The sequence below is a fragment of the Schistocerca gregaria genome, chromosome 3 (genome assembly GCF_023897955.1).
Source record: "Schistocerca gregaria isolate iqSchGreg1 chromosome 3, iqSchGreg1.2, whole genome shotgun sequence".
Classification (NCBI taxonomy): domain Eukaryota; kingdom Metazoa; phylum Arthropoda; class Insecta; order Orthoptera; family Acrididae; genus Schistocerca; species Schistocerca gregaria.
The window spans coordinates 853,145,767-853,167,518 of record NC_064922.1 but is presented as its reverse complement, the minus strand read 5'-3'; the positions used below and the strand labels follow the sequence as shown (position 1 = coordinate 853,167,518).

General features: G+C 43.1%; 1 protein-coding gene across 3 annotated transcripts in view; it reads right to left on the bottom strand.

Moving 5' to 3' along the window:
• Nucleotides 1–2,534: 2,534 nt before the first annotated feature.
• LOC126354802 (uncharacterized) overlaps nt 2,535–21,752 on the bottom strand; it is a 136,570-nt gene continuing 117,352 nt past the window's right edge. For all 3 annotated transcript variants that reach the window (XM_050004719.1, XM_050004720.1, XM_050004718.1), the window contains exons 5-6: nt 19,792–19,927; nt 2,535–3,181 (exon numbers count right to left, since the gene is read on the bottom strand). In XM_050004719.1, coding sequence (XP_049860676.1) covers nt 3,040–3,181; nt 19,792–19,927 — 278 coding nt within the window. In that variant the 3' untranslated portion in view covers nt 2,535–3,039. The remainder of the gene's footprint in view (nt 3,182–19,791; nt 19,928–21,752) is intronic.

Below are 21,752 nucleotides of genomic sequence, written 5' to 3'. Positions count from 1 at the left end.
GTAAAATAAATAAATACAGTATTGGTAGTGTGCTGCTCAATGCAGTCATGTTGATTAAACATTTAGATATAAGATTACAAAGAAATATTAAATGGAATGATGACCTAAGGTCAGTAGCAGGGAAGGCGAATGGGTGATTTTGGTTTATTGGAAGAATTTTACAAAACTGTAACTCATGTATAAAGGAAATCACGTACAGAACACTACTGTGACCCATTCTTGAGTGCTGGTCAAGTGGCTGGGATCCCTACCAGATCCAATTAAAGGAAGACATTGAAGTAATTCAGATGCATACTGTTAGATTTGTTACTGGTAGATTTGATCAACATCCAAGTATTCCAGAAATGCTTCATTAACTGAAATAAAAATACACCGAGGGTGAAAGACATTCTATTCATGAAACATTATTGAGAAAATGTAGAGAACTGGTATTTGCAGCAGACTGTTGAACAACTCTACTGCTGACAAGAAACATTTTGTGTAAATATTGCAAAGACAAGATAAATTAGTGCTCACTTGGAGGTTATAGACAGTTGTTTTTCTCTCACCCCATTTGTGAGTAGAACAGGAAAGGAAACGACTAGTAGTGGTAGAAGGTACCCTCTGCGATGCACCAAATGGTGGTTTGCAGAGTTTGTATGTAGATGAAGATGTGTGCCACAAGGAGACCATTCAGTTTAGGTATGAAAGTTTGGGGTTTCTTTCATGAAATTATCAGTTCTACTGGAAGCCTACTGAAAATGGAAGTTGCAGAATAGTGCACACCTCTCTGTTCAATATGTAGTTGGTCAAGATGCAATCACTTGAATTGGGTGGCAGATGCTAGTGGCACAGAGCTGGGTGGTTTTCGATTCATGCCTCAGACTGTTAGGCACCAGCAGGTTGCTTGACAGGTGTTAGGTGGCAGTCGGCGGTTCACGGCCTGGTGGCAGTGGGAGCTACGTCACAAGTACAGCATCATCTGGCACTGCACAGTCCAGCCGCACCAATGGTGACTGCATCAGTAGAATCTTGTCGACCTCACGATCATGACTGATGTGAGGCAGGACAAATAACGAAGCCCTGCAATGCCGAAGACCTACTCTGCTGTGCCTGACACAGACTGGTTGTCAAAACGTAGCCAGCTGTAGGGAACAGTGACTGGCTGCTCCTTGGGGTTTTAATGCAGCCGTCTCTGGCACTGACCAAGTGGAAGACGTAGCGCTGCCGTGTTCCTCTGTGTTGATAGACTGTCTGGTTATCACATAATCTTTCCAAAAGGTGGTCAGTGTCCCAGACCCAACTGTAACCTTGTGGAAGGTGACGGAGCAGAAGCAACCGACTTTTGTCAAGCTATCGGTGCTCCAGATACAACTCTGGGCACTGGTTGTGGCCTGTGCTGTTCCAAGTGGCTAAAGAAATGTTGTGTACTAACAAATCATTTTCTCTGTCTAGTGTTCACCGAGTGAATTTTGCAGTTCCTTTTAAATGAGTCAATATTATTAGATAAAATATCCATGGTGGACTGTACAAACAGGAATCGCACAATTAGATTATAAAAAATGTCAAACAGTGGCCTACATGAAGTTAGTGACCTGACAGCACAGATTATTCTGACTGGCCTATGAATGTTCTTCATTAATGCACAGATTTGTCCCAAAATTTCGTAATATAGGAGTGTGTGTCTTGGTGACACATTGAAGAGAAGGTTAAAGAGCAAAATTTGTGTCTAAAAATGTTCTTGAAAAACTATGCAGAGTTTGCAGCAGAGACAGATGTGAAAAAGGCATCATGGGTGATATTTTCATCCCTCACTAGTTGTGTTTTGCTACAGAACTTTCCTCTCTTTTGTTAATTATCATATTTTGCTTGTGGTCTTGTGTTTTATAATGCATAGAATACAACACATTAATGAGATATAATCAATCCAAGTGGTTAACACACTGAGTACCACACGTAGAGTGATGAATGTATCACAGCATCAGGCATAAGCCTCTGATGTGGTCACAGCATGCCACATGGCAGTCGATGTGTTAAAACATCTTGGTTTCTTGAATCTGAGATTTAGTGTCAAATTCTTCATACCACATGATTTTCAATCTGTGAATTTAGCTCATATTGTCATTTGCAGCTTTAATTTTTCTGGATTTCATAATTTTAAACATTATAAAAATTTGTATGTATACATAAAAATATTTTCTGAGTAGTATCTGCTTTCTTTTTACAGTTTTCTGCTGTAATTACTGAAATTTAATTGCTTCTTTATTAATACTTATTCTGCTGAGAATTGCATACAAGCCACAGTCATCAGCTCAAATAAAATAATCTGTTAGTAATTGAAACTAGAGAGATTTTTATTTGTATATACAGAGAGAGTGTTACATTATCATTATTTTTGCTGTGCAGTTCTCTGCTGAAGGTCCCTGCGCTGCTATTGGGATTTTTAAATATTACAGTAACCACCAAATAAAACAAGAGATATTTGAAAAGGAATGTTCTGTCATGTAAGAAGAGAGATTCTTTTGAATGATGGACAAAAAATAAAAACAAACAAATAAATAAATAATTTGTTTTATTGAAGAAGACACTATGTGTTGGTCAACTATAAATTTATCTTTAAAGACTAATTTTCTGAAGTTTATATGTATTTACAAGTAAAACATTTTAAAAATACATGTACATAATGTTCTTAAATATAAATATGTTTAAATACAAACATTTCACAATCCCCCTCCAAGCCTTCTTTACTATTTATTGTATTCTTTAATATGAAGAAATTGCTAACAGTCTTCATGCTGTACTTAACTTCGCACCACTGCTTACTAGTTAATAAACTGTCATTGCAAATTCTGATCTGGCAGTAACTAATATTTGCAACTGCAAGAAACCTCACTTTCAACTTATGAAATAGAAGATAACTTCTACTGCAGTTTGCAGCTGAAAATATTTTAGCTTCTAGACTTGCAAAGTAAAAATATCATCCATTCTCATCCACAACATGAAAAGTTATTTCTCATTTCCACCTGGAAAAGATCTATGTGCTACTCTGCACAGCACATATTAGTACAGAAATATAGCACCATCTGTGTTTTGATCATCTGGATTAATTGTTGGAGGTGGAGGCTCAATGCGTAGCAAGTACTCTCGGAAGCCCAGCACAGCTATGCTAGAAATGCTTATGAACATGGCCACAAGCACCAGCCTGAAATTTGAATTAAAGAAATTTAATATGCTTAGATAAATTAACAGATTCATTTAGAATAACAAAAATATGAAAATAATCAATTTTTGAAAATACAATGTAACTGGATAGATAAAAAGTCTACTCACTAAGCACCAGCAGGAGAGCACACACATCAAGATATTTAAAGTTTGCAAGCTTTCAGAGCCATTGGAAGATGGGTGAAGGAAGAGGTTTAGTGAGGTTTAGAAAGTGGGAAGAGTTCAGAAAAGTCGCCCAGAATCCCGTGTCAGGGGAGACTTACCAGAAAGGAAGAAATTAATGTAAATTAAAGCCAGGTGGGTAGTGAGAAGCAACGACATGTCATAATGCCAGTTTCCACCTTTTGTGATCTGAGAAACGTTTGTCTGGGGGAAGAATCCAGATGACATGGTGAAATTGAGGTCATGACTGTCATGTTGAAATGAATGCTCTGCAATAGGATATTGCATATTATGACTACCAGTCTCTGCCTATCTCATTCATCCTAACTGATAATTTGGTGGTAGTCACTCTGATGTAAAAGGCCAAACAGTGTTTTCATAACAGCTGGTGTATGAGACGTGTTGTTTCGCAGGTGTCTCTCCCTTTGATAGTATGTGTTTTGGCAGTTAGAGGGGTGGTAGGAGGGCACACAGGGCAAGTCTACCAGTGGGCATGGTCAGAGGGGTAGGAGCCATAGGGTAGGGAAATGTGTCCAGAAGGAGCATAGGGCCTGACCAGGAAATCACAGAGATTGGGTGGACAATGAAAAGCTATTTTAGGTGTTGTGGGCAAAATATTGGACACAATGGACTTCCTAAAATGATGCCCTGAACTGTTCCCAATCTCCACAATATTCTGGTATAGATGGACTCTCCACATTCAGTAGATATTGTAACATAAAGACAGTCTGGTGCACCTTAAGTGCACTAAAATGGTCCATTACCTTACTAAATACTGTTGATGTCTATTACTGACACTCAAAGGTTTTTGAATACTGAAGGTCTAAAAATATCTTCACTCTAGCTCTGGCTCATTTCAAAACTGCCCAATGTTGCCAGGTTTTCATTTTTGCTCCTGATCACTTGAGCCTACTCAATGCACCAAGTTTCATGGAATTTTCTCCTAAAAGTTTGTGTCCTTCATCAACCTTCATCACCAGGTTTTGTTCAATATTTGGCACCAGGCACAACTCAGCTTAGAACAGTAATGTTATGAAGTAGTACGCATAATTAGTGGTTCTCTTTACACTAGAAAGTGTCTCCAAAATCTACTGTCTTGTGTAGGAAATCTGGTCCTAATGTACCAAAGTTTTCAGTCATGTGATGGTCAGCAGGTGTACATGTATTAGGGAAATTGGAGTTGCTTTTGACTGTGATTGTTCTTAGGCAAATTCCACCTGCTTGGAAACTTCCTGGCAGATTAAAACTGTATGCTGGACCGAGACTTGAACTCAGGACCTTTGCCTTACACAGGCAAGTGCTCTACCAACTGAGCTACCCAAGCACAACTCACATCCCATCCTCACAGCTTCACTTCTGCCAATACCTGCTGCCAGTGGATAAGCAGCTGCAGCAGCAAGTCGTATACTCCTAGCTCACACATTTGTTACATAGTTTAATTCTTAATTTCTTTGCGTGTTTTTGGTACTTGCATTGTTTAATTCATAAATTTCGGGCGTATTTTAGTATTTGAGAGTTGTAGCATCGCGCCTTAGTACCTGAATAGTGTAAATTCGCATAGTCGTCTGTCTTCTGTTTTTGTTTTGAACGGCCAGTGTCGGTTGGTCACAGCCAGTGTGCTCCCTACCGCCATTGGATAAGCAGCTGCAGCAGCAAGTCGTATACCCCTAGCTTACTTATTTGTTACATAGTTTAATTCTTAATTTCTTTGCGTGTTTTTGGTACTTGCATTGTTTAATTCATAAATTTCGGGCGTAATTTAGTATTTGAGAGTTGTAGCATCGCGCTTTAGTGTTTACTTCATAGATTCTTACTTAAATTGCGTGTGAGTTTCGTATAGGAGGTGTAATTTCGAGTTTTAGTTACTGTAATCATAAATTCAGGCAGATTGTAGTGCAGTCGTTAGGCATTTGTACAGGTTAGTTAATATATTCTTTGCGTGTTTCGCTTGCGTTATCTAGGCACAGACTCGTGTTTCAGTAACTGTTGTTCAACATCGATTAGAATGGACAGGGACTGCGATTGATGTGTTCGGATGAGGGCTCAGTTGGCATCCCTTCGCTCACAGCTGCAAGCGGCGCTGACTTCGGTCGCGCAGCTGGAGGCTGCTGCCAATGGGCACCACTGTGGAAAGCCGGACTTGGGTATCACGGGGATGTCAACCTCGTCCCCTCTGTCCCCAGACCGGTCTGCCGCTGTGGTTGCCCCGGTTGCTGCCCACAGTGGGGCTGAGCCCTCGCCTGTGGTTGATACGGAGGTCGTTCAAAGGCATGGCAGGCAGCGAAAGACGGCCCCGGAGGCTGATCAGAAAGCCTCCTCGGCGCGTCTGACGGAAAGGTTTCAGGCACTGTCTCTGGCTGAGCCAGATGCAGCTGCCTGCCCTGTTTCAGAGGATCATTCTCAGCCTTCAAGGTCCGGGCAGTTGCAGAGGGTGGGCTTATTGGTAGTTGGGAGCTCCAATATTAGGCGCGTAATGAGGCCCCTTAGGGATACGGCGGCTAAGGTGGGGAAGAAATCCAGTGTGCACTCTGCGACATTCTGGGAGGAGTCATTCCTGATGTGGAAGGGGCCCTTCCGGATGCCATGAAGACCACAGGGTGCAGCCAGCTCCAGGTGGTGGAACATGTCGACACTAATGACATGTGTCGCTTTGGATCTGAGGAAATTCTCTCTGGATTCCAGCGGCTATTTGTTTTGGTGAAGGCTGCTGGTCTTGCTTAAGAGATGAAGGCAGAGCTCACCATCTGCAGCATCATCGACAGAACCGACTGCGGACCTTTGGTGCAGAGCCGGGTGGAGGGTCTGAATCAGAGGCTCAGACAGTTTTGCGACCGTGTTGGCTGCAGATTCCTTGACTTGCGCCATAGGGTGGTGGGTTTTCGGGTTCCGCTGAATAGATCAGGAGTTCACTACACTCAGCTGGCGGCTACACGGGTAGCGGAGGCTGTGTGGCGTGGACTGGGCGGTTTTTTTAGGTTAGATGGCCTCGGGAAAGTACGGGGTGGGCTGCAATCTCAAAGGGTGCATGGTAAATACAGGACGTGCTTGGATCAAGGAACAGTCGGAATTGTAGTTGTAAATTGTTGTAGTTGTGCTGGAAAAGTCCCTGAGCTTCAAGCGCTAATAGAAAGCACAGAAGCTGAAATCGTTATAGGTACAGAAAGCTGGCTAAAGCCTGAAATAAGTTCTGCAGAAATTTTTACAAAGTCTCAGACGGTGTTCAGGAAAGATAGATTAGGCAGAATTGGTGGTGGAGTGTTTGTGTCTGTCAGTAGTGGTTTATCTTGTAGTGAAGTAGAAGTAGATACTCCGAGCGAATTGGTATGGGTGGAGGTTATACTTAACAGCCGAACTAAGTTAATAATTTGCTCCTTCTACTGACCCCCAGACTCCGATGATATAGCTGCGGAACAGTTCAGAGAAAATTTGAGTCTTGTAACAACTAAATACCCCACTCATACGGTTATAGTTGGTGGGGACTTCGACCTTCCATCGATATGTTGGCAAAAATACTTGTTCATAACCGGTGGTAGGCAGGAAACATCTTCCGAGATCGTCCTAAATGCTTTCTCCGAAAATTATTTCGAGCAGTTAGTCCACGAACCCACACAAATCGCAAATGGTTGCGAAAACATACTTGACCTCTTAGCCACAAACAATCCAGAGCTGATAGAGAGCATCATGACTGATGCAAGGATTAGTGATCACAAGGTCGTTGTAGCTAGGCTCAATACCGTTTCTTCCAAATCCATCAGAAACAAACGCAAAAAGTGGATAAAGTGTCACTAGAAGCCTTCCTAAGAGAGAATCTCCATTCCTTCCGAACTGACTATGCAAATGTAGATGAGATGTGGCTCAAATTCAAAGATATAGTAGCAACAGCAATTGAGAGATTCATAAATCATAAATTGGTAAGAGATGGAACGGATCCCCCGTGGTACACAAAACAGATCCGAACGCTGTTGCAGAGGCAATGGAAAAAGCATGCGAAGTTCAGAAGAACGCGAAATCCAGAAGATTGGCTAAAATTTACAGACGCGCGAAATTTGGCACGTACATCAATGCGAGATGCCTTTAATAGGTTCCACAACGAAACATTGTCTCGAAATTTGGTAGAAAATCCGAAGACATTCTGGTCATATGTAAAGTACACAAGTGGCAAGACGCAGTCAATACCTTTGTTGCGCAGTGCCAATGGTACTGTTACCGACGACTGTGCCGCTAAAGCGGAGTTATTGAACGCAGTTTTCCGAAATACCTTCACCAAGGAAGATGACTGGAATATTCCAGAATTTGAAACACGAACAGCTGCTAGCATGAGTTTCTTAGAAGTAGATACCTTAGGGGTTGCGAAGCAACTCAAATCGCTTGATACAGGCAAGTCTTCAGGTCCAGATTGTATACCAATCAGGTTCCTTTCAGGTTACGCTGATACAATAGCTCCCTACTTAGCACTCAGAAACAACCGCTCGCTCACCGATAGATCTGTACCTACAGATTCGAAAATTGTGCAGGTCGCACCAGTGTTTAAGAAGGGTAGTGGGAGTAATCCATCTAACTACAGACCTATATCATTGACGTTGGTTTACAGTAGGGTTTTGGAGCATATACTGTATTCAAACATTATGAATCACCTCGAAGGAAACGATCTATTGATACGTAATCAGCATAGTTTCAGAAAACATCACTCTTGTGCAACACAGCTAGCTCTTCTATTCGCACTAAATAATGACCGCTATCGACAGGGGATTTCAAGTTCATTCCATATTTCTAGATTTCCGGAAAGCTTTTGACACCGTTCCTCACAAGCGACTTCTAATCAAGCTGCGGGCCTATGGGGTATCGTCTCAGTTGTGCGACTGGATTCGTGATTTCCTGTCGGGAAGGTCGCAGTTCGTAGTAATAGACGGCAAATCATCGAGTGTAACTGAAGTGATATCAGGTGTTCCCCAGGGAAGCGTCCTGGGACCTCTGCTGTTCCTGATCTATATAAATGACCTGGGTGACAATCTAAGTAGTTCTCTTAGGTTGTTCGCAGATGATGCTGTAATTTACTGTCTAGTAAGGTCATCCAAAGACCAGTATCAGTTGCAAAGCAATTTAGAAAAGATTGCTGTATGGTGTGGCAGGTGGCAGTTGACGCTAAATAACGAAAAGTGTGAGGTGATCCACATGAGTTCCAAAAGAAATACGTTGGAATTCGATTACTCGATAAATAGTACAATTCTCAAGGCTGTCCATTCAACTAAGTACCTGGGTGTTAAAATTACGAACAACTTCAGTTGGAAAGACCACATAAATAATATTGTGGGAAAGGCAAACCAAAGGTTGCGTTTCATTGGCAGGACACTTAGAATATGCAACAAGTCCACTAAAGAGACAGCTTACACTACATTCGTTCGTCCTCTGTTAGAATATTGCTGCGTGGTGTGGGATCCTTACCAGGTGGGATTGACGAAGGACATCGAAAGTGTGCAAAAAAGGGCAGCTCGTTTTGTATTGTCACATAATAGGGGAGAGAATGTGGCAGATATGATACGCGAACTGAGATGGAAGTCATTACAGCAAAGACGCTTTTCGTCGCGGCGAGATCTTTTTACGAAATTTCAGTCACCAACTTTCTTTTCCGAATGCGAAAATATTTTGTTGAGCCCAACCTACATAGGTAGGAATGATCATCAAAATAAAATACGAGAAATCAGAGCTCGAACAGAAAGGTTTAGGTGTTCGTTTTTCCTGCACCCTGTTAGGGAGTGGAATGGTAGAGATAGTATGACTGTGGTTCGATGAACCCTCTGCCAAGCACTTAAACGTGAATTGCAGAGTAGTCATGTAGATGTACCTTGTCTCCTACCTTTCAAACTTCACAGAAGCTCTTCTGTGTAACTTGCAGAACTAGCACTCCTGGAAGAAAGGATAGTTCGTTCTACCTCACTATCGCTGGACAGCTTAAGTGGTTACTCAGTTAAGGTTAGTGAAAGTCCCCTTGGCAATAAGAATGTCCTATCCCTAGCTTACATATAGGATGAGTGAGCTTCAATCCCCCCCCCCTCTCTCTCTCTCTCTCTCTCTCTCTCTCTCTGTGTTCTCTCTCTCTCTCTTTCTCTCTCTCTCTCTCTCTCTCTCAGATTCAGATTTTCCTTCATTGCCCTAAAGATCTACCCTGGAATAGGCTATGTACAGTTGATTTTCTTTCTAGTCTTATCCATGTTTGCTTATGTTCCATTAAATCTTTAATAACCATTACATCTAATATTGTTGTATTGTATCGATTATATAATCACATAGTGTGGGCATGAAATGTTTTTGTATGTCAGAATACAAAATCTTTTGGTGTGTGCGTGCGTGCATGCGTGTGTGTGTGTGTGTGTGTGTGTGTGTGTGTGTGTGTGTGTGTGTGTGTGTGTGTGTGTGTGTGTGTGTGTGAGAGAGAGAGAGAGAGAGAGAGAGAGAGAGAGAGCTGTACTTTGTAAATAATTCACTTTTTTTCATGTAGCTCAATAATTGCCACCCTGTACCAACAAACTCAACACACTGATGAACAAGTAGGGAAGTACTATAAAAAGATTGAAGACATTATGGGTAAAGGAAAAAGAAATGCATGTATCATCATAATGGGGGATTGTAATGTAGTGGCAGGAGGGGGAAAAGAAGACGGAATCTTTGGAAGGTTTGGATTTAGAAATAAGAATGAGAGGAGTGAAAGGTTGGTTAAACTCTGCAGAGAAAATTGTCTTATGACTGGAAACACATTGTTTGAACATCAGAGAAGATGAAAATATACATGGACCTCTAGGTTGAATGATAACAGATACCAAAATGATTACATCATAAATTGCAAAAAGTACAAAAACTGCATAAAGAATGGCATAGCATTTGACCTAGAAAGACTAAAGGGGGAAGATAATGATGCCAAGTTGGAAAACACATTTATGTCAAAATGGGATAGAGGGCCCAATGAAGAGAGTGTGGATGAAAAATGGAAGAGGATGGGACAAAACCTTAAGGACTCTGCAGAATAAGTTATAGGGGTGAGGAAGTTCGAAAGAATGAGGGAAGAATGGGTAATACGGAAGAAAGAAGGAAATGGAAGAAGTAGGACTGAGGAAGGGAAAAATACTGTACAGAGCACTGAATAATGAATAGAGGAGAAAAACAGAACGGCAAGGAAGACATAGATGAAAGAGAGATGTAAAGAAATAGGGAAATGAAGAGAAAGAAAATACAAAATGATGTATAGATTAGATGTTGGCCTAGTCTTTGAAGCAAAGAAAAGCAGGACAAGTATGGGAACAGAAAAAAGTAATGGTACAGTGGTTAATAAACCACAGGAAGTGTTTTGAAGGTGGCAAGAATGTGTAGAGTGCCTACATCAGGCTGATCAAAACCCAAAAAATATTGTATTAGGAGAGGAGATGAGAGTTATAAAAGAGGAAAAATGTTGCTGAGTCATGGAAGGAGAAGCAGAAATGGCTTTAAGAGAGATGAAGAATCACAAAGCAAGTGGAACTGATGGATTACCAGACAAGTTGTTTAAGAGCCCTTGGAGTAGTGGTGCAAAATGACTCACTTATCTATGCAATGCGACATATGAAAAAGGTGAATAGTCATTGACTTTCTGTTGGCAATAATGATACCAACTGAGAAGAAAAGCAATGCCAAGAAATTTGAGGATTTTAGAACCATAAGTTTTATTTCTCATGTAGCAGAAGTTCAACTTTGGGTGATAAATAGAAGACCTCACAGAAGACTGGAAAAAAAGTATTGCAGAGGAACAGTATGGATTTAGAAGAAGGAAAGGCACAAGAGATGCAAATGGACTGCTGAGAATTCTAGATGTGAGGTACACTGAAAAAGGGAAGAGAAGGTTATCAAAAGAGGAGTGCAGGTTGGTGCTAAGAGGACAGAATGTATTTGACTTGCAGATAATATGATGTATTTGCAGAGAGTGAAGAAACTATGATTGGAATGTTAAAAGAATTAAATAAGACTTGTGAGTAATTTGGAATGAGAATTAATAAGAAAAAGACCAAACATATGGTATATGTTGATAAGTGCAAGAAAAGTGAGAACAGCTATAAAGTTAGAATAGGAAGATAATAGAACAATTTATTGCTTTCAAAATCTGGGAAGCATAATTATGGATGGGACCGATGACCTTGCTGTTTGGTCCCCTCCTCCAAACCAACCAACCAATTATGAATAACATGAGATGTAATTAGAAGGTGACAAAACAGATAGCAATTGCTAAGAAGGCACTTAATAAGAAGAGGAGGTTTCTCTGTGAGTCCATGGACAGAGACCTGAGGAAGAGACAGGCTAAGTGGTTTATATGGAACATGGTATTAAATGGAGCTGAAAGATGTACACTGGGGAAAAAGGAAGAAAGAAGAACATAAACATTTGAGATGTGGGTTTGGAAGAGGATGAAAGAGTAGACGAAGTAATAAATAAGGAGGAGCTGAGAAGAGTGGGGGAAGAGAGAGAAATTTTAAAAGTAATCAGGTCACTGAATGAGAAGAGATTGATTACTAATGGATGCTATGGAGGGAATAGTGAATGGCAAAAGAAGAAGAGGATACAAAAGATACCATGTGGTGGCTTTTATGAGGATAGGAAACAATTATCAGAAAATGAAGAGGGTAGCAAATGACAGGAGTGCATGGGGAGCTATGTGCTACATGCCATAGGGCAGAATACTGATGATGAGGATGATGATGATGATGATGGATGGATGGATGGATGATGATGGTGATGATGATGATGATGATGATGATGTCACATCCACTCATAATTGTGTTCCAAACGTTTACTCACTCACATCACTTGTTGGCCAGGGATCTGTTACTTTATGTACAGCCTGAATTATGGTTGGTGCTTATTGCTGATGACATCGAGCTTTGGTCTCAGTAATGATAGACACATTAACAGTCTTGGTAGCTATTGTGTCACTGACAACCTTACTCGGTCTGGTTATCGAGCATAGTATATGTAGTTATTTGGACTAACCCAAACTGATGATGAGTTTGCTCACTTCATTTTGTGTCCACTTTGCTGCCGCAGCATTGGAACAGTGAATTTCAGAAGAACTTTCCATTCAGTGTGGAGGCACCAGTCATCCAGTTCCTTTGGGCAGCAAGAAGAATTTCACCGATAGCAAATGGAGCAACATAAGCAAACAGAATTTTTCTTATTGCTGTTGCTTAACTTGGTGGGCCACAGTATGCTGCCATTCACTTCACTGCCCATTATGTCTCCATTATTTGATGAGGAAATTAAAGAGTGTGACATCTGCCAACTTCACGTACAAAGGCATTTCCAGAAATATGAGGTCAAAGATTAAAATGTGCGATTTGCATCACTCTTGTCTTCAGGTTTTAATCTAAGTGTGGTCTTTCATAAGCTGAAGGCTCTTTTGAGTGGTTTCATTTTGGTGCACTTTCTTTGTTGATAAAATGTAAATCAAATAATTCTCTGTATTTGCCTGTTTCCTATAAGCCTTACTTCAGTTAATCAGTGATGTTGGCAGAATTACAAACCATTCTGCAAGTTGAGTATTTCACATACATCATCATAATTTAAGACTGATTATGCCTTTCAGCGTTCAGTCTGGAGCATAGCCCCCTTATAAAATTCCTCCATGTACCCCTATTCAGTGCTAACATTGGTGCCTCTACTGATGTTAAACCTATTACTTCAAAATCATTCTTAACCGAATCCAGGTACCTTGTCCTTGGTCTGCCCCGACTCCTCCTACCCTCTACTGCTGAACCCATGAGTCTCTTGGGTAACCTTGCTTCTCCCATGTGTGTAACATGACCCCACCATCTAAGCCTGTTCGCCCTAACTGCTACATCTATAGAGTTCATTCAGCTTTGCTACACCTCGCTTCCAGTTCTTTCACTATGTTGCCATCCTGTGAGAATATGCATCCTAAGTACTTGAAACTGTCCACCTGTTCTAACTTTGTTTCTCCTATTTGGCACTCAATCCGTTTATATCTCTTTCCCACTGACATTACTTTCGTTTTGGAGATGCTAATCTTCATACCATGGTTCTTACATTTCTGATCTAGCTCTGAAATATTACTTTGCAAACTTTCAATTTAATCTTCCATCACAACTAAGTCATTCGCATATGCAAGACTGGTTATTTTGTGTTCACACATCTTAATCTCACCCAGACAGTCTATTGTTTTCAACATATGATCCATATACACTCCTGGAAATTGAAATAAGAACACCGTGAATTCATTGTCCCAGGAAGGGGAAACTTTATTGACACATTCCTGGGGTCAGATACATCACATGATCACACTGACAGAACCACAGGCACATAGACACAGGCACTAGTACAGTGTATATCCACCTTTCGCAGCAATGCAGGCTACTATTCTCCCATGGAGACGATCGTAGAGATGCTGGATTTAGTCCTGTGGAACGGCTTGCCATGCCATTTTCACCCGGCGCCTCAGTTGGACCAGCGTTCGTGCTGGACGTGCAGACCGCGTGAGACGACGCTTCATCCAGTCCCAAACATGCTCAATGGGGGACAGATCCGGAGATCTTGCTGGCCAGGGTAGTTGACTTACACCTTCTAGAGCACGTTGGGTGGCACGGGATACATGCGGACGTGCATTGTCCTGTTGGAACAGCAAGTTCCCTTGCCGGTCTAGGAATGGTAGAACGATGGGTTCGATGACGGTTTGGATGTACCATGCACTATTCAGTGTCCCCTCGACGATTACCAGAGGTGTACGGCCAGTGTAGGAGATCGCTCCCCACACCATGATGCTGGGTGTTGGCCCTGTGTGCCTCGGTCGTATGCAGTCCTGATTGTGGCGCTCACCTGCACGGCGCCAAACACGCATACGACCATCATTGGCACCAAGGCAGAAGCGACTCTCATCGCTGAAGACGACACGTCTCCATTCGTCCCTCCATTCACGCCTGTCGCGACACCACTGTAGGCGGGCTGCACGATGTTGGGGCGTGAGCGGAAGACGGCCTAACGGTGTGCGGGACCGTAGCCCAGCTTCATGGAGATGGTTGCGAATGGTCCTCGCTGATACCCCAGGAGCAACAGTGTCCCTAATTTGCTGGGAAGTGGCGGTGCGGTCCCCTACGGCACTGCGTAGGATCCTACGGTCTTGGCGTGCATCCGTGCGTCGCTGCGGTCCGGTCCCAGGTTGACGGGCACGTGCACCTTTCGCCGACCACTGGCGACAACATCAATGTACTGTGGAGACCTCACGCCCCACGTGTTGAGCAATTCGGCGGTACGTCCACCCGGCCTTCCACATGCCCACTATACACCCTCACTTAAAGTCCGTCAACTGCACATACGGTTCACGTCCACGCTGTCGCGGCATGCTACCAGTGTTAAAGACTGCGATGGAGCTCCGTATGCCACGGCAAACTGGCTGACACTGACGGCTGCGGTGCACAAATGCTGCGCAACTAGCGCCATTCGATGGCCAACACCGCGATTCCTGGCGTATCCGCTGTGCCGTGCGTGTGATCATTGCTTGTACAGCCCTCTCACAGTGTCCGGAGCAAGTATGGTGGGTCTGACACACCGGTGTCAAGTGTTCTTTTTTCCATTTCCAGGAGTGTATAATATGAACAACAGTGGAGACCGGTTGCAGCCTTGTCTTACCCCTGAAACTACTCTGATCCATGAACTCAATTTACCGTCAACTCTAACTGCTGCCTGACTATCCATGTAAAGACCTTTAATTGCTTGCAAAAGTTTGCCTCCTATTCCATTATCTCGTATAACAGACAAAACTTCCTCCTAGGAACTCGGTCATATGCCTTTTCTAGATCTATAAAGCATAGATACAGTTCCCTGTTCCACTCATAACACTTCTCCATTATTTGCCGTTAAGCTAAAGATCTGGTCCTGACAACCTCTAAGCCCACACTGACTTTCTTCCAATTGGTCCTCAACTAATACTCGCACTTTCCTTTCAACAATATCTGAGAAGATTTTACCCACAACGCTGATTAAAGAGATACCTCTGGAGTTGTTACAATCTTTTCTGTTTCCATGTTTAAAGATTGGTGTGATTACTGCTTTTGTCCAGTCTGATGGAACCTGTCCCGACTCCCAGGCCATTTCAATTATCCTGTGTAACCATTTAAGACCTGCCATTCCACTGTATTTGATGAGTTCTGACTTAATTTCATCCACCCCAGCTGCTTTATTGCACTGCAATCTATTGACCATTTTCTCCACTTCCTCAAATGTGATCCTGTTTCCATCACCATTCCTATCCCATTCTACCTCGAAATCTGAAACATTACTGTTAGTATTCTCACCTACATTGAGCAACTCTTCAAAATATTCCCTCCATCTGCCCAAGGCATCCACAGGATTCACCAGCAGTTTTCCTGACCTGTCCAAAATACTTGTCATTCCTTTCTTACCTCACTTTCGAGGACTGCTAATTACACTCCAGAATGGTTTTCCAGCAGCTTGACCCAAAGTCTCCAACCTGTTTCCAAAGTCTTCACAAGATTTCTTCTTGCATGCTGCAATTATCTGTTTGGCTTTGTTTCTTTCTTCAACATAACTTTCTCTAATCAAAATATCCACGGGTGTACTGCCAGTCTATAGTGTCCAACGGGCACAATATTTTGGCGATCAAACATGTCGCCATCATCAGGTGAACTGACGGACTGAGCTCCTGTGAACATGCCGGCACGCAGATCCGTACGCTATGGCTGCTCAGGGGGAACTGGGTTCGGTCGCAGCGGCGGCCGATTTAAATACCCTCCACCCGCGGCGCGCTCCCTCCGCCGTCCGCGCCCCGCGCCACGGTCGCGCGGTGGAACAGATTGCGACGGCGTCTGAGATGACGTCGGTGTGATGGCTCTGTCCGCCGTGGTCATCACAACTATACGTTTGCTCAATTTACTCTTGATTAACCCAATCGCTGGTTTCCAAGCCTTGCTAAGATTATAGCCACAGTGACGGTTTATGAGGTCATCATTGGTGCGAATTTCGATGGCCTCTCTAACAACGTTGTCCCAGTATCTCGACGTCTGTACCAGAATCCTCGAGTGGTCATACTCCATAGCGTGATTTTCCGACAAAAAATGTTCAGCGACCGCCGACTTGCTCGGATACATCAGTCGAGTATGCCTCTGGTGTTCACGGCATCGATCCTGGACGGTACGCATCGTCTGACCAATATACAACTTGCCACATTGACACGGAATCTGGTACACGCCGGCCTTCCTCAAACCGAAGTCATCTTTGGCGCTCCCCACCAGTGCACGAGTTTTATTCGGAGGACAAAACACAGTTCTTACCCGGTGTTTCTTCAGAATGCGGGTGATTTTCCCCGAGAGTGCGCCTGTGTATGGAATAATTGCAGTGCCTACCTCCTCCCTCGTGACTTCATCCATCTCAACAGGTTGTGCTGCAGTGGTTGGGCGGAGAGCACGTTGAATCTGCCACTCTGAGTACCCATTTTTTCGAAATACAGTTCTCAGATGTTCCAATTCCTGGGGTAGACTCTCAGTGTCAGAGATAGTGCGCGCCCTATGTACTAGTTTTGCCCTATGTACTAGTTTTAAGTACCCCATTCCTCTGTGAAGGGTGGTGGCAACTGTCTGCGTGCAAATACAGATCAGTGTGCGTTGTCTTCCGATACACCCCATGACCTAGGGTGCCGTTAGCCCTTCTCTTCATCAAGACGTCAAGGAAAGGTAATTTACCCTCCGTTTCAGTCTCTATAGTGAATTTGATGTTGGGGTGTATGGAGTTTAGATGTGTAAGGAAGTCAAGGAGTTTGTCCATACCATGTGGCCAGATGAGGAACGTGTCGTCCACGTAACGGAAAAAGCAAGTAGTTTTTCATTTGGATGACGACAGAGATTCCTCCTCGAAGTTCTCCATGTACAAATTCGCTACCACTGGTAAGAGTGGGCTACCCATGGCGACTCCCTCCGTTTGTTGGTAGTATTCTCCATCGACGTCATCTCAGACGTCGTCGCAATCTGTTCCACCGCGCGACCGGGGCGCGGGGCGCGGACGGCGGAGGGAGCACGCTGCGGGTGGAGGGTATTTAAATCGGCCGCCATCGCGACCAAACCCAGTTCCCCCTGAGCAGCCATAGCGTACGGATCTCCGTGCCGGCATGTTCACAGGAGCTCAGTCCGTCAGTTCATCTGATGATGGCGACATGTTTGATCGCCGAAATATTGTGCCTGTTGGATACTATAGACCGGCAGTACACCTGTGGATATTTTGATTATCAAATACGCCAGGAGAAACTCAAGAATCACATAACTTTCTCTGTCTACCTGAGTTCTAGTATGTATCCATTTTTGATATGCCTTCTTTTTCTTTTTACAGGCTGCCTTGACTGTGTCATTCCAGCAAGCTGTTTGCTTCATCCTACCTTTTACACTACTGTTCCAAGACATTCTTTAGCCACTTCTAGTACTTTGTCTCTGTACCTTGTCCATTCCTTTTCCAATGACTGTAATTGACTGCGTTCAACCAACTGGTACCTTTCTGAGATCAGTGTTATGTACTTGTGCCTGATATCCTTATCCTGAAGCTTCTTCACTCTTATCATCCTACATATGGACCTGACCTCCTGCACTTTCGGCCTCATAATAGCAATTTCACTGCAGATTAAATAGTGATCAGTGTCATCAAAGAATCCCCTGAATACACGTGTGTCCCTCACAGCCTTCCTGAATTCCTGATCTGTTATTATATAGTCAATGACAGATCTGGTTCCCCTGCCTTCCCAAGTATACCGGTGAATGTTCTTATGTTTAAAGGAGTTTGTGATTACTAAGCTCATACTGGCACAGAAATCCAGGAGTTGTTTCCCATTCCTGTTGGCCTCCATATGCTCTCCAAATTTACCCATAACCTTTTCATACCCTTCTGTTCGATTTCCAATCCTGGCATTAAAATCACCCATGAGCAGAACACTGTCCTTGTCCTTTACTCTTACAACTACATCACTGAGTGCCTCATAAAAACTATCCATCTTCTCTTGATCTGTCCCTTCACAATGCGAATATACTGACACAACCCTAGTTTTCTTGCTAGACACTGTCAAATCTATCCACATCAGTCGTTCGTTTACATACCTTATTGCAACTACGCTGGGTTCCATTTCTTTCCTGATGTAAAGCCCTACACCCCATTGTGCTATTCCTGCTTTGACTCCTGACAGGTAGATCTTGTATTCTCCCAATTCCTCTTCTTTCTCACTCCTTACCCGAATGTCACTAACAGCTAAAACGTCCAACCCCATCTTACTTACAGCCTCTGCCAGCTCTACCTTCTTCCCTGAGTAGCCCCCATTCATATTAATAGCTCCACATCTCATTACCATTTGTTTGCCAAGTCGTATCTTAGGAGTCCCTGGTTTGTCAGTTAGAGGTGGGACTCCGTCACCTCCAAAGGTCCGAGGCATTTTGCTCTGATTGTTGCCAGCATCATATTTAAAGTACCAGGGAAGCATGTTGCTAGCCTTACTTGCCCCGAGTCCCATTGGGTTTGACCCCTAACGGTTGAGGGACTAACCGGTGGATTTGGTAGTCTTTGCCGTATGAGCACAAAGGTGGCCATGACTCAGAATATGTCTGAGATGCCCAGCCTTCTTCCAAAGTAACTGGTATCCTGACTGTCAGGACCACTTACTTGGCCACTTATACATTGCCCGTGTTTCATGAACTAGGACATGACTACAGGAACCCACACCATGAACCACCCACATACATCTGAACCTCAATTTTCTGTGCTGTGCAACATAGGTTATCAGCACATTGTCATTCATGATGGAATGGTAGGACATACCCACACAACACTTATTCTTTCATTCACATAATTTCTGTTTTCTAGGTTCCTCTAAGAATATGTCCCAGTCCTCAGTCTTCCATGTGCAGCAAAAACTTACAATCATTAAGAAATATTGCACCTGTTAGTTTTTTTCAAGGACTGAAGCTTCACTTAATATGTTCATCATGCAGCATTTTATGCCATTCTGATATGTAATATGTAACAAAAAGTATTTAGCTCTTGGATTTAGACTTTTTTTCTTCTGGGTGTTAAAATAAAATTTAAAAAGAATAACAAAATATTGAAAATAAATAAAAGCAACAAAATCTAACCAAGAATTAGAATTTTAAAATCAGCTCTTCATAATTTTTAATGGCTGGCTGCTTTCACTGTCTTTTCTAATTCCATGTCCTCTAAAAGCATATGTTTATTTTAACTGATTTTTTCCTTTCCTTCCATATTTCTCAGTGATAAATTTATTAGTAATAACTATGTGTTTTAACAATATTGCATTGTGCTGCAAGGAACTGTTCAGGTGCTAAGGAGATGGTGCTGGGGCTTACTAAAGTAAATTACATTACTAGTAGTTACTATGGCTGACTTCATACTGACCAATAGGAATATCCAAGTGCTGCATGCCCATCTGATAAATATTGGCCAGCAATGACCTGTGCAAATGCTACATTGTCTGCCAGTGTAACTGCATACTGAACACCCCAGAGAATCAGGATGAGAAGATCAGCAACAGCTGTAAATAGAAGGTAACAGTCAGGTGAGCTGTAGACAGCATGTGTCTAGAATTCTAAATCTAATCTCTGGTTGAGGTCCATGCATTATTTTATAAATAGATTTCTTTTTTTAATGACAGATAATTCTTTCCAATTTTTATAATAACTGCCATTATCACTTAAAATGAACAGAGATGCTGAGTCACAGATAGGCACTTTCAGAAAGTGACCTTTCAGCCAACAAGGCTTTTGTTGAAAATAAGCAACACACACACTCACACAAACACAACTCACACATGTGACTACAGTCTCTAGTAGCTGAAGCCAGACTGTGAGGAGCAGCACATGATGGAAGAGAAAGCTGGGTGGTGGGCATAAGGAGAAGGCTGGGGCAGTGGGGAAGAGATAGCAGGGTAGAGATGGAGCACAGTAAAATGCTAATTGTAGGAAGGAGCGTACGAAGATGAGGTGGAGAGAGGATAGGGCAGCTAGGTGCAGTCAGGAGGTTAGATGGAGTACAGGAGGGGAAGGGGGGGTTGTGGGAAAGGAGAGAAGTAAAAGGAATGAGGGTGTGTTGGTGGAATAGAGGGCTGTGAAGAATTGAAACAGGGAAGAGGCTAGATGGGCAAAGACAATGACTAACAATGGTTGAGGCCAGGAGGGTTAGGAGAACGTAGGATATATTGCAAGGAGAGTTACAACTTGTGCAATGGTGTTGGTGAAAAGGATCCACATGGCATAGGCTGTGAAGCAGTCATTGAAATGAAGAACATCATGTTGGATGGTGTGTTCAGCAATGCGGTGGTGCATCTGTTTCTTGGCCCCAGTTTGTTGATGGCTATTCATGCAGATAGACAGCTTGCTGGTTATCATGTCCCTGTAGAATGCAGCACAGTGGTTGCAGCTTAGCTTGTAGATCATGTGACTAGTTTCACAGGTAGCCCTGCCTTTGATGAAATAGGTGATGCTTGTGACCAAACTGGAGTAAGTGGTGGTGGGAGGTTCTATGGGACAGGTCTTGCATCTAGGTCTGTTACATGGATTAGAGTCATGAGGCAAGGGGTGGAGAGCAGAGGCTGTGTAGGGATGGACATGAATATTGTGTAGGTTTGGTAGGCAGCAGAATGGCACTGTGTGTGAGGAGGGGGAGGGGGAGGGGATGGGAAGGATAGTGGGTAAGATATTCCACATTTCAAGGCACAATGAGAGGTAGTAAAAACTCTGGCGAAGAATGTGATTCAATTGCTCCAGTCCTGGGTGGTACTAAGCCACAAGGGGACTGCTCCTCTGTGGCAGAATGGTAGGACTTTGGAAGCTGTTGTGTGGGTGGAAAGATAAGGTATGGAAGATCTGTTCCTGTACAATGTTTGGAGGGTAATTACGATCTGTGAAGGCCTCAGTGAGACTCTCAGTATATTTCAAGAGAGACTGCTTTGTCTCTACAGATGTGACAACCATGGTTGGCTAGGCTGTATGGAAGGGACTTCTTGGTATGGAATCAGTAGCAGTTGTCGAAGTGGAGGTATTTCTGGTAGGTTTGATAGGGACAGAGGTACTGATCTAGCCATCTTTGAGGTGGAGGTCAACATCTAGGAGGGTGGCTTGTTGGGTTATGTGTGACCAGGTGAAGTGAATGGGGCAGAAGGTATTGTGATTCTGGAGGAATGTGGATAGGCTGTCCTCATCCTTGATCCAGATCATGAAGATGTCATCAGTGAATCTGAACCAAGTGAGGCATTTGGGATTCTGAGTGTTTAAGAAAGATTCCTCTAGACGGTCCCTGAATAGGTTGGCATAGGATGGTGTCGTGTGGCTCCCATAGCTGTACCTCGGATTTCTTTGCAG